The following is a 13,834-nucleotide window of genomic DNA, read 5'->3' on the forward strand; positions in this document are numbered from 1 at the left end:
CATTACATGTCAGGCAGGCACCTAGCTTTGTTCCGTCATCCGGAAATTTGCAGTCGTCTTTTATTTGCTGCCCTAACAGTAATAAAGGGCCCAGACTTGGACTGAATTGATACTGCAGATTATCAGAATCAACATTCCCAAACATAAGGAGGTTCTTGCCCCTACTCTCAGGTAATGCTGGCTGTGAACATGATGTTCTTGGAATTGTTTTTCAAATAGTTCTGTTCTGTTTTCAAATATTTATCCATTTAAGCAACCTCGGTATTTAATGCTGAAAGGACATCTGTTCTGCTGGCCTGGCACCTGGCTTCTGAGATCGAACTTTTTTTAGGTCTTAGTCCACCTTCCCATAGAAGCAAAATTAATTTTGACTCCAAGCAAATGAAGTTATCTGACACTATTGTTACAAGTTACATGAGAGACTAAGAGACCTTGAGGGGATTATGACATGTCAACAGCTGTTGGTAGGTTTTCTGGTATGTTTCTGTGTCCCCAGGATATGAAGACATCCTCATGGTAGTAAGTCAACACTCAAGAGCCTGGAAGTTTTTTGCATGTTGCATTTCAAGTCCTGAGTTTCAGGGTTTGGTTGTTTTTTTTTTTTTTTTTTTCCACAGAGGTTGATATGCACACGTAAAGCTGGCCCATGGCTGGGCTCCAGCCCATACAGAGCTATTTGCCAATTCCAAAGAAGCAGAGAAGGAAGACACACATGCCCCATCATCCATCATTGTTTTTTTCTACGAACCTTACAGCTGGATATTGAAAAATCTGGATTTGATCTTTCTTTTTTTTTTCTTCATTTCAAGTCAGCTGTATAGCCTGTACACATAGATATAAAGAAATATAACCAAGAAGTGTTTGTGGTATTGAATCAGGACTTAAGACATTTGAAAGTAACCATTTCAGTAGTGTTTCTTATTTCTTTTTAATCAGATTCTGAATATTCTTTTCACAGGTTGTGTTCCTGACTGGCTTTGGCTATGTGTATGTGGACGTTGTCCTTCAGTGTGGCACAGTCTTCATCACTGTGGCCCCAGAAGGAAAAATGGGACCTATTTTAACCGCTACCAACAGGTAGGATTAATTATTATCCCAGTCACAGCATGGTAAGCTTGCCCATTAAAAATTTGTAAACCTGGGTGCCTGGGTGGCTCAGTCAGTTAAGTGTCCAACTCTTGATTTCAGCTCAGGTCATGATCTATGTCATGGTCGTGAGCTCGAGCCCCACATGGGGCTCCGGGCTAAGCTTGGAGCCTGCTTAAGATTCTTTTTCTCCCTCTTTCTCTGCTCCTCCCATGCTCATATGTGTGCCCATTCTCCCTCCCTCCCTCCCTCTGTCTCTCTCTCTCTCTCTCTCTCTCTCTCTCTCTCTCTCTCAAAAAGAAAGGAAGGAATAGAGAGAAGAAAGCAAAGAGAGTATAACATTGAATATATAGCTATGATTAGTCATGTATCCTAGGTATGTATGTATGTATGTATATAACACACACACACACATAAATACTTCTCTGTTCACACATTCTCACACACACATTCCCAGAAAACATTCCTAGAACTAAGACTCAAAAGAAAGAATCAAGAGGCCCCTGCGTGGCTCAGTCAATTACGTGTCTGACTTCAGCTCAGGTCATGATCTCGCAGTTCGTAAGTTCAAGCCCCGCATTGGGCTCTGGGCTGACAGCTCAGAGCCTGGAGCCTACTTTCAATTCTGTGTTTCCCTCTCTCTGTCTCTCCCCCACTCACACTTGGTCTCTCTGTCTCTCTCTCTCTCTCAAAAATAAATAAACATTAAAAAAAATTTTTTTTTTTTTATTTTAAAAAAATTTTTTTTTTCAACGTTTATTTATTTTTGGGACAGAGAGAGACAGAGCTTGAACGGGGGAGGGGCAGAGAGAGAGGGAGACACAGAATCGGAAACAGGCTCCAGGCTCTGAGCCATCAGCCCAGAGCCCGACGCGGGGCTCGAACTCCCAGACCGCGAGATCGTGACCTGGCTGAAGTCGGACGCTTAACCGACTGCGCCACCCAGGCGCCCCAAAAAAAATTTTTTTTAAAGAATCAAAATTGTTAGTAGATGTGGGAGTTATAAGTGATTAGCTAATAATTTTCTGCATTTTAATTTTATACAGAAGAATGTATTTTATAATAAAGTTTATTTAAAAATGTATTTAAAATATAAAATAACAATACTAACTTCCGTATGTTTGTTTAAGCCTTTTAAAAAAAAAGTTCCTTGTTTTTCATATATGGTTAAGAACTTATTAATTTGGACCTGCCAAATCATTATTAATTTGAATTTACAATATTTCAAACAAGGTTGGGTAGAATGTTTTCTTTGCCCAGAACTTTGTAAAAAATGAATAGCATAACAATTGGAGACTAAATATAAAATTACATAACACAAAATTTCAAGCCTGCACAACAGTTTCAGAAACATTTGTCTATGGCATTAATAGGGCATTAATCATACTAGCAACAAATTATACATTGAGTGATAGAAATAGGAAAGGCACAAGTATTTGCTACTATCTGTTGAATCAATGAATAAAGGAACTATTACACCCCTTGCTTTGAAGTGCTTACTGGATGCCAGGTGCTATTCTAAGGATGGGGATACAACAGTGACTAAGAAGACCAGAATCTCTGCTCTCAAAAAGATGATCACATTTTCCTAGGTGTAGAATGGAAGATAGAGAATAAACATAATAAAAAAAGACTTTATGGGACAGTAGAAGGTTGGCTTTCTGCAGGGGTAAAAACAGCCGGGTAAGAAAGACCAGGAGTGCCAGGGCATAAGGACGGAGAGGACACAACTTTAGAAAACCAGTGTAGGTAAGCCTTCCCACGAAGTTGACATTTGAGCAAAGACTCAAAAGCTGCAAGGGGGTTAGTAATGTGGGTATCTGGTGGAGAGCTTTCCAGACAGAAGGCACATCTGGTTCAAAGGTCTGAAACAGTGGGTCTGACATATTGGAGGCTCAGGGAAGAGGCCAGTGTGGGCCAAACAGAGTGGATGGAAGTAGAAAGAGTATCTGAGGCCAGAGCGGTAAGGGCTGGGAGAGGGGGACATGGTGTAGGACTTAGCTTTATTTCTGAATGAAATGGAGAAATCATCGGAGCATTTTGAGTGGAGAAGTGACATAATCTGACCTAAATTTTTAGAAACTTATTTATCATTTATTTGTTTGTTTGTGAGGCAGACCATATAGAAGTGAGGGTGCAAGCAGTGAAACCAGTTAGGAGACTGTCACCGTTACTCACACTAGAGATGCTGATGGCTTAGACTGCAGTGGGATCAGTGGATGTGGGAAGGAAAGGTCAGAATCTGGATGCACCTTCTAAGAAGAAACCATTGGGTTTTCCCTGATGCACTGGATAGGGGTTAAAAATGGAGACATCAAGGAGGACTCCTAAACTCGGGCTGTAAGCAAGTGATAGGATGTGGTTGCCATTAACTGGATGGGAAAGACCATATGCAGGTTGGGGTGGGGTGTATGATCTAGAGTTTGATTATAGACGTGACAGGTTGAGATGTTTTTTAACAAAGAAGTGACAAAGTGGAGAGGCAGTTAGATGTAGGAGACTGGCACTTGGGTGGTCCTGGGCTGCCTATGTGACTTTGGGAGCCATGAGCACCCAGACAGCAAATCGGGGCCGTGAGAATGAGTGAGATCTCCCAGTGGGGGGGCCCAGACACAGGAACAGAAGAGGGCAAGGGCTGAGCCTTGGGCACCTTAATTTTCAGTGATCAGGGAGAAGAGGAAGGGGTCGCACAGTGACCGAGAAGTAGAAGAGAAGACCTATAAAGCAAGTGTTCCCAGAGGAAAGGAGTTATCGACAAGGTGAAATGCCATTGTAGGTCAAGTGAGCCACAGACTGAAAAGCCATCATTCAGTTTAGCCACACAGAAGTCACTTGGTGAGCGTTGCTTTGGCAGACTATGGGGGCAGAAGCCTGCTTGGACCAAGGTGAAGAGAGAATGGAAGGCAGCCAGCAGACAATGTGTGTAGAAGTTTTTATGTAAGAGAGGGCAGAAAACTGAGTAGTAGCTAGAGAAGGAAGTGGTGGAGTAACAAGAGGGATTTTGAAGACAGGAGAAATAGCATCATGTTTATAAGCTGCTGATAATGAAAAGAAAAATGAGGGTAAAGGAGACGGGTGGGTGGCTAAAGTGATGTCCTTAAGGAGGTGAGAGCAGAAGGATTTGGGGCACCGTGACAGGTTGGCCTGAGGCAGGAGCACCGCAGTCCAGATCTGGAAGTGGTAGGGAGAGCTGAGCACATGGCCCAGGTGCCACTAGAGGGGCCAGGATACGGGGGCTCAGGGTGAGTTTTCTTCTCTTTGCTTTACTTCAAGGTGAGGAGTCTTGGTGGTTTGATTTTACCTTTCTGCCTTGAGATGATCATGATAGAGAATTAGTGCGCAAACGCTAGAAGAATTTTGGAGTACAAATCTGGTGTTGACAAGGGAAGCATGTACAGAACATGACAAGAGCTTGTGCTGGTCCCTTGGGGGACATTCCCCAGTACTGTCGGGAACGTGGCAGGTTCTGTCCAGACACCACAGTCTGAAAGTTGAATTCTTATTGTTTCTTGCGAGAACCTGATGGAATATCAGGAGGGGTGTAATAAGGCCCTATTGAAAGGAAGGGAGGGTGGGAGGGAAGGGAGGAGAGAAGAGGAAAAAGGGAGGGAGGGAGGGAAGGAAGGAAGGAAGGAAGAGAAAGAAAGAGGAAAAAGAAAAGAGGGAGACTTATGTTGTTTTTCCCTTTCTCTAGAACTCTGGAGAAGATTGTGACATTTAAAATGTTCATCACTCAGTTGAGCTTGGTGGTGTTTGATGACCTCACCCACCACAGAGTATCATCTGAACTTCTGAGACTCACACTGGACAGTGTTTTCCTCCAAATGGCCCCCATGACTGGCCACCTCCGCGGGGAGGAGGCCGCTGCAGCGCCCCTTCGGCCTCACTGTGTGGAAGTCTACTGTGGGGACCTGCAGTTAGACAACCAGCTGTATAACAAGTCCAGTTTCCACTTCGCGGTCTTAGTCTGCCAGGGGGAAAAACCAGAACCCATGCAGTGTCCCAAAATGCAAAGCCTCCTCGTATCCAGCAGAGAGCTGGAAGAATACAAGAAAAATTGTTTTATCAAACTTTGCCTCACCTTAACCGAGGGCAAGAACTTCTTATTCGATGATATTAACGAGTTCAGTTTTGAATTGAAACCTGCCCGGTTATATGTGGAAGATACATTTGTGTACTACATCAGAACTTTGTTCCGGACCTACCTTCCTGACGGCAACCTGGCCGGTCACCCTGAGGTACTCACAGGTGGCAAACAGGTGTTGCCCGCGCAGGTCAGACAGCACGCCAGGGCCTTGGTGAATCCTGTGAAGTTACGGAAACTGGTGATACAGCCGGTGAATCTCCTCGTCAGCATCCACGCTTCCCTCAAGCTGTACATAGCCTCTGACCATACGCCACTCTCCTTCTCAGTGTTTGAAAGAGGCCCCGTCTTCACCACGGCCAGGCAGCTCGTCCACGCCCTGGCGATGCACTATGCCGCGGGGGCTCTTTTCAGAGCAGGTGAGGTCACACGCTGGGGGTCCTTGATGAACTAGAGCCTGGGCCAAAAGGGATTGCTCCTGGGAATGCCTCATCAACTTCAAAACTAGGGAGGCACTACTGTGAGAGGGGAAGAGTGTGGGCTTTGCGGTTAGGCCTGGATTTTTTTTTTTTTTAAGTGGGCTCCACACTCCAACTTAACTGAAAGTGGAGGGCTTGAACTCACAACCCTGAGATCAACACCTGAGATCAAGAGTCGGAAGCTTAACCGACTGAGCCACCCAGGCACCCAAGTCAGACCTGGATTTAAATCCACACTCCACCACTGCCTAAGGCCTTGGGCAAGTTATTGAACCTCCCCAAGTCTCAGTTTCCTCATCTCTAAAATGGGTTTTAAGATTTCTGAGAGGATAAAATAAAAGGACTTGGCACTTAATAAACACTCAACCAATAGTAGCTTTTATATTTGCTATGATGCAACTTAGACTGTTAATTCCATTTAGCATACACTTTTTAGATCCCTGCAGGTCCAAGGCTCTGTATGGGCACATCAGTGCAGTCTGGAAAACCAGCCCTGGGCTTAAAAGAAATCCAGTTGTAGCTTGTTGGCTTCCTTCATTAAGGTCCATGAATAGCTGTAGGTGAGAAATTCAGAGGATTTGTGTGCCCATAAGATGCGTAAAGAGCCCTCTACCTACCCAGCGTGGCCCTGCCAGTCTAGACAGATCGCAAAAAGAAAGTGGTTAGTGTCTCGGCTTGTCCACAGACGTGAGATGGAAGTTTGTGGGGGGGTTGTTTGAATATGAATATGAATATTGTATGGTGAGTACTGTGTGCTGAAAGACAGAGTGGTCTCAGAATATTCTATGGTAATTGGCAACAAAACACATGTTCCTGACCTAAATTCACTCCAACATGGTTTCAGTTTGATTACTCAGCTCCTTATGTTCCCATGAATTCAGGCAACAAACACCAACCAGTGTTGGGTCTTGTAGGTCCTTTCTAGCAAAAAACATGGCAGCCTTCCTTTCTGAGAGTAACAAAGGAGAGAATGTTTGTAACATTGTACTTAGTGAAAGCATTCCCATATAAGCTTAACAGTGTAACAGTAAATGACCCATGTTGTTGCCCCACTGGTGAGATTACATTTTCTCCATAATGACATTCATAGAGTCAGTAAGGTTACCTAGAAGTCTTAACTGAAAATGACAAGATCAGGGGAGGGCCCTGCCTGCACTGTTGTTTTGATAGCTTGCACAACAATGAAGAAAATATTTCTCTCTTGCTAAGAAATCACTTAAAAATAAGCAGTTAACATTTCAAATTTAATAAATGGGTATATTTATAAACAATTCCAGAAACTTAACCTTTCAGGCAGTGTTTGCTTTTAACATGAGAAGCGGGCACGTAAGTGACTGAGCTCTGATGTGGGGCCTGGGAAGAACTAAGCCTCCCACCAGGCCACCACATAATGCTGAGGTGTGGGGGGACAACCATGCAGGTAATGAGCTGGCAGAGAAACTCCCAACTGTGGCACCAAGGAGCCATGTCCCTGCAGCCTGTGTGCTAAAAATGCTCTGTTTTGTTTTTTGTTTTTAATGAGCTTTCACAAGAACATTCTGTTTGGATTTTTTGTAATCTACCTAAAAATCCTCTAAGCTGTTGTCCCAACCTCATTATACTCTGGGACAAGAAATTCTAACATAGAGGGCCAAGTTTTTAGAGCCTGTTGAGAATTCTGTTACTAAAAACCTACAGACAAAAGGAGATGGTAGCAGGTTACCAGCACCCAGGTAGGAGAGGCTTCGAGAGAACGTACTAGCATCCTCTTGGAGGAAGGGGGAGGGCTGGCCTGGGAGTGAACAAGTTGCATCTGTATCTCATGTGGGTCCGGATTCACCCACTGAACTTGACTAGAAGGTTCTTAACTGGGATGGTCGAAATACCCTGACCTCATTTCTAGGGAAGTTTGTGGCTTCACCTTGAGGAGGTTTTAAAAGTAAACAGTCAAGTAATTAGAAATGAATAGCCTATTTGAAGGAAAGAACGTGGGCTTTCTAATCTCCTGGGGTCCCTCTACACCCAAGTCTCAATTTGATAGGAAGTCAGACAGACACTCTTTTCCAACAAAATCTCCAAACATACAGGCAAAGGATACTTGCTTCTGGACGATAAAGAAGGAGTGTCCTCAGATACTTCCTGCCCGTTTCTGGCTAGCTCCCATGCTGCTGAGAAGTAACTCTGGTCCACACATGGCCCTCCCATCAGGCAGTGCTCCTGATCCAGGAAACCTACCCACCTTCGGGTGGCTGGGGGAGCCAGATGGGGAGGCTGGGTGGGATCCCTTCACTCTGCGCCCACCGTGCTGACTCTGAAGGGCCCATTGTAGATGGTCTGTGCTTGGCAATATCTTACTCTCCTTTCTTTATCCTGTGTGTGAAATCTATGGAGAGAAGGGGAATTAAGATGTTTCTAGAACAACTTGCTACCTGCAGGTAGAACCTTATGACTATTCCAGGTTAAAGGGAATCTGCTGTTTCTTTACCTGCAGAGTGAGCCCTCCAGGGAACCATATTCCACAACCTTCTTCATCACCCTGCCTGCCCATTGCAACCCAGGCTCACAGAAAGAGGGTGGGTGGGCTGAGCAACGAGGTAAACCTCGTTTGGAAACCCAGCCCACGTGTCCAAGCAGTGGGGAGATTGTGAGCCCTTGACCTAATCTCAGAGCCACACTTGGAGACAGAGTAACACCAGGTCAGCCTCATCTCGGTCCCCTGAGGCTGCTACCCCTGAGCCCAGGGAGAAGCCCAGTCATTAGCTCATCCTTATGTAAAGGGATATAACAGCACTTCATTTGCACAGTGACCTTGAGCATGAAATAAGCTGAATGCCTGGCACCCAGAGGCCCTCCCATTTATAGTTCTTACCTTCTGGAACTGATTCCCTCTTTTAACCTAAACCCTAGTGGTATCCTCCTGATGTTCCAGAAAAGAGGAATGGACTCAAAATTTAAGAATGTCTTTCTCTATGTGTAGGGGCTGGGCCCGGAACCCTTTAGGGTTCTGGCGTGGTTCTTGCAGCCACACCTCGCTGACCCTCTGGGACCAGTGACTTGACCGAGGGTCTGTCTCAGGCTTATCCTCCAAGAATCTACTGGTGAGGCAGGATTCGCTCGCACACGCGTCCTGTCCCCACGGCCTCCCCACGAGAGCACTCTTGGCCACAGTCTGGCGGGGGGTCCGTGGTTCCCAGAGGAAGTCACCTGTCTACAATCGTGTGCTTAGCCCTTGGCCCTGCTGGCCCCTCTAGTCCACTGGGTGAAAGTGCTGAGCCCCCTCCCCGGGGAGCAAGGTGAAGGGAAGCCACGGTGAAGTTCACGCACAGCCGCGTTCCCACGAGGCAGCATACACCACAGTCAGGCCACTGAGCAGGCCGGCCCCTGGCAAGCCCCTGCTCAAATAGGAAACCAGATCCAAAGCTCCCCTCCTGGGACACTGGAAGGGAACACTCCCTCTCACTAACCTAATCAGTATGTCCATGTCACCAATGTTTACACAACTGAAGCTGGGGTTGAAGGGGAGACATTTGTCTGGCTTCAGCTCTGCTCCAAAGGAAAGCACTCAGCTGGGTAGGATTGGGAAAGATTAAAAATAACTCCTCCATCCTTGTCAGAACTTTGCCTCTCCTTTGCAACACCCCATTTAGCATCTGGCCTCCTCCCCCTCCTGGTGCCTCCGCTGCCCTGAGGTGGTTCTAAAGACAGCTTCCCAGCCTGCAAACACCTGCACCCTGGGAGACCGCCTTTCCTCGGGTGCATGGGAACGCGTGTCCCCTCGCACGCGGGTCCCTCTTAGCGGGAATACAGGAGACTCGGGCAGGGAAGTCATATTAAAGCTATTTGTGAGGCTGCCAAAGGATCGCTTTGATTTATAAAGTATGAAAGTTTGCCATTTATGAATTCACAGTGAATGAGTTATTTCCCAGATTGTGCTCCAGAGGAGCTTATAACATTCTCAATTCCAGTGTGAAAAATGAATTGCAGGGAAAATGGGTCACTGTTCCCCAATGTTGAAAGTGCCGCATTGAAGGTCTCAGTCGCCCCTTCCCGTTGGTCCCTTCCAGGCTGGGTGGTTGGATCTCTGGAAATCCTCGGCAGCCCCGCAAGTTTGGTGCGAAGCGTCGGGAATGGCATCGCTGACTTCTTTAGGCTTCCGTACGAGGGGCTGACCAGAGGCCCGGGAGCCTTCGTGAGTGGAGTCTCCAGAGGGACAACGTCATTTGTAAAGCACATTTCCAAAGGTAGCTACTTTGGTTTCTTTTCATAAAGCCTCATGTTCATTCCTCCCCTTATTTTTCCTTTTTGAAGAACACATTACAGCTTTCAGGGCCTTCAGTGTGCCTCTACCTTTGTTTAGCCCGTTAGATTGCCGTGAAATGTTGGATTTGTAACAAAGCTCACATCTAATGCCTTATGTTTTAAACAGATCGCTGCTTGCCTGCAGTGTGTGAAAATGTTTCAGAAACTTCAGAACCTTACACCTCCCATTGGGAAAACAAGCATTGGCTCAACTGTTATTCCATGCGATAAATACAGAAATATTAAAGGTGTTCAGGACTTCTGCTACACATCAGAAACCCTACACTGTGTTGCCTCTTCATTTTTTTAAATGTAGATACAGTTGTCATAACTTGCGGAAGGACATGGATACGTTTGGACGTGGAAGCGGATTTGGAGGGGACCAGCCAGCTTTCCTCCAGCATATGCCACATCAACAGTGCCATCTTGTGGCCCGGATAGGTCACGGGGCACAGAAGCCAGACTGCTGCCCGCATGAAGGGGAATGTTTTCGTTTTACCCCTGTGTGTGCTTGACGATATTTTGGTCAGGTTGGCAGTGACTCGGGAACTAACAAGGGCCATCTGAGTCCCCTTTTCTTCTCAGCAGGAGGCAGGGAAAACAGGGCAAAGGGCTTCTCCCCCATAAAAGGCTTTTTAATGTCAACAGTGCTGCAACTCTGTTATGAGTGGGTAGGTTATAGAAGTCTCCAGAAGGCTCAAAAGCAGAGGAGCCTGAAATATGAGCGCCCGTCGTCCTAGAGGGGGGCTGGCAGGAGAATGGCAAGAGCAGTAAACCGAGTTGTGTGGACGAGGCCGGGCCCACTCCCCTGGGCCCCGGCCGTCCGGGAGGCCTGTGAGCTGAGAGCCGGAGGAGCTCACCGATGAGTCACTGGCGGATTTCTCACTCCCGACACTTGAGTCTTTGTGGTTCTGTTGTTTTTATTTTCAAATAAGACAACCGACACCTGCTAAACTGAAGCCCGCAGTAATTTTAGCATACTGACTCACTGAATGTGTTTTACACTTGTTCTCTCCTTCTCTTAGGGAAAACTGTCTCATTTGCTGCTGTCTGCGTGTGCACGTGGACTTTTTCTTTTTAGATTACTGGTAAAGATGCAGCGGCAAAAACGACATCTTCCGTCTCCTCTTGGAGCCGGACATCCTCTCACAGATGAGTGAATTCGTTAGTGTCAGGATCTGTCCATTGATGTCTTTCAGTGTGGCTTCACTGAGACCTGTACAGACTTGCCAGAAAACCCGACATAGTCATGGCTTTCCCGTGTCCTCTCTCCTTTATTGTCCTCACTGTTTTCAGTTAACACCCCGAGAATCAAAACCGCACATGTTCTGTGCGGCACCAATCGTTGTTGCCTCTGAATGTCTGGTGATACAGTTTAGGGTCTCCCTCTGCTATGAGAGATGAAGGGGGGAAATACATTTTATTCCTAAATAGAAATATTTCTTTACAATCTAAGATTCAGCAGCATGACCTTAACCTTTAAAATGAGAGCAAATTTTAACTTTCAAAACTGGGCCTCAGTGAGGACTTCAAAACTGAGTGCTCTAGCCAAGCCTCCACCATCAAACAATAGCGAATGTTACTTTCATCTGAAACTCTGGGCATTTTTCTGGCAACAGAGATTCTCGCCTGACCCGTTTTGAGGCGTGCCGTCACCCTGGTGAGCAAGTGTTAATCTTCGCCTTTTTTTCACAATTTTCTTCAGGCTGTTGCTTCAAGCTGCCCAAAGGAAGCCCCCGTCACTCACCACCTGGGCAGGTCCCAAGGCACCCCTCCCCCACCACCAGCCCTGTGAGGACCGATCCCCGGGGGCCCCCCATGTATGTGACCATAAGGCCAACCCACGTGCTCTTGTGCCCTCAGGTACCCTCACCTCCATCACCAACCTGGCCACGAGCCTGGCCCGGAACATGGACCGCCTCTCACTGGACGAGGAGCACTACAACCGGCAGGAGGAGTGGCGGCGGCAGCTGCCCGAGAGCCTGGGCGAGGGGCTGCGACAGGGCCTGTCCCGCCTGGGCATCAGCCTGCTCGGTAAGGGGCTGTGGGGGACGCGCGCTCGTGGCTCTGCGGGCCGGCCAGGTGCTCAGTTCCCCGGGACTAGGGGTGGTTGTACGGTTTCCATCCTTCCTGCAGGCAAAGCTGAGGCTCAGGGAGAGGAGGGCACTCCCTCTGCTTCCTGCCCTGCATCCATGAGGCACTGGGACAGGACCTCCTTACCAAAGCCATCAAGCAGCCGTGATGGGGCCGTCCCCTGACCTTCCCGGATAGAGGCTCACCTGCACAGATGCCCAGGCTCTACCCACCCCCCACCCCCGCCCACATAAGTGTCCTTCCATAGGCGCCCCCCAAGCGTGGGGGTGTCAGCGCAAGGACAGCAGCACAGGGCCACTGTTCGCTTGTCAAGGTCACAGGCAGACGTTGTGCCACGCCCTCTCCGCCATGCACATAATGGCAGACGCTCACCTTTGAGAAGCACTTCAGCGGCGTGCAAACGTCACATAAACTTCAGTGAGGAGCCCGCTTCTCCCCTTTTATTTTTTTCAAGAGTGCAGGCTCAGCCTCAGAGTAATTACTGTTTGTCGAGCAGCCAGATGGTATAGTTAGAAGTGAAGATTACCGTGGATATTTCCAAGGACTACAAATGTTCGAAAAATAAGTTGCTTTGGAAAGATCTATAAAAAGGAAGCTTCAGAGCTGAAATTTTGCAGAGCAGGATTTTCAAGGGTATCTTTTGTTTATTTGTTTGCAAAGGAATTTAAAACTGTATTGCTTGGCAGCTGGCCTGCTGTGCATCAGAAGGAGTGTGCATCTCAGGGAGATCAAAGTGCCCAGAGCGGGGAGAGCAGAGGTCAGACAAGATGAGCTTGAAAGGATTTGTCCTCTCTCCAGTCTGCAGTTCTAGCCTCAGCCCGCAGCGCAGCCAGCCGAGGCCCTGGGAGGAAGCAGTGAGATGTTAGGTCAGGTCAAGTTACTGGAAATTAAGTCGTAACATTCTGTGGTGTGGGGCACTGTCGTGTGATGATGCGCGTGTAAACTGGGAGGCTTACGTATGACCTGGGATGGAACTTCCAGGTAGAGGAGCAGTCCGGAGGCCAGGGTGTCTGCTCCGGGGAAGGCACAGTGGCGTGGGAGCGAGCCACATTCCTGAGGGGCCAGCGGACCCAGACGAGGGTGTCAGGGTCCTTTCTTTGTGACCTCAGGCATGTTCTTCTCTTTTCTGAACTTGGGTTTCTCCTTTGTAAATTGGGGCTGGTAATAACATGATTTAGAGGTAATAATAATGACCTGTGCCAGGCAAAGTGTCCGTGTTTGGTAAACAGCACCACTGATACTCATTATTAGGTTCTGGTAGCAAAGAAACTGTAATAGTTGCCTCATTTCAAAGAGCGTCCCACCAGAGAAAGACAAGCAGACAATGGCGGAAGCAGTCTTGCTTTAGTTTCAGTTCAAGGGATCAAGTTGCTGGAACCACAGGAAGTGACTGAGGTTATCTTGGAGGCTTCAGGTCATTGGTTGCGGTCTTTGGGGTCTTTGGGGCCTTTTTTGGCTAAGAATCATGGGCTTCTAGGCCCTCTACACTGGGCAGGAGAGCTTCCTTCCCTCTAGCCAAGCTCTGTTTGGGGTTCACAGGTGCTCAGCAGAGGAGACCCGAGCTGGCTGGCCTGTGGCTGTGTCCCTCCCAACCAGTCCGTCCTTTTCCCACCCAGACAAGCCCACACCCGCTACCCAGGTGCCACTGTGTAAAATTGGGCCTGGTGGTAGAAATCCATTATGTGAGGAACCACGATCCTCCCTCTGCGGTGTCCCACTTTTTAATTCGGCGCCTGTTGTTAACCAGGCCAGAAAGTCCTAAAATCTTTGCTCTATCACGTCTTGTACAACCTCATATACATGCGAGGGAATC

General features: G+C 47.5%; 1 protein-coding gene across 1 annotated transcript in view; it reads left to right on the plus strand.

Moving 5' to 3' along the window:
* Nucleotides 1-13,834, plus strand: part of VPS13B (vacuolar protein sorting 13 homolog B) — an 828,197-nt gene that overhangs the window by 801,060 nt on the left and 13,303 nt on the right. The window contains 4 exon segments of the mRNA XM_043601463.1: nt 959-1,077; nt 4,781-5,589; nt 9,693-9,869; nt 11,791-11,961. Coding sequence (XP_043457398.1) covers nt 959-1,077; nt 4,781-5,589; nt 9,693-9,869; nt 11,791-11,961 — 1,276 coding nt within the window.

Source organism: Prionailurus bengalensis, chromosome F2 (genome assembly GCF_016509475.1).
Source record: "Prionailurus bengalensis isolate Pbe53 chromosome F2, Fcat_Pben_1.1_paternal_pri, whole genome shotgun sequence".
NCBI lineage: Eukaryota > Metazoa > Chordata > Mammalia > Carnivora > Felidae > Prionailurus > Prionailurus bengalensis.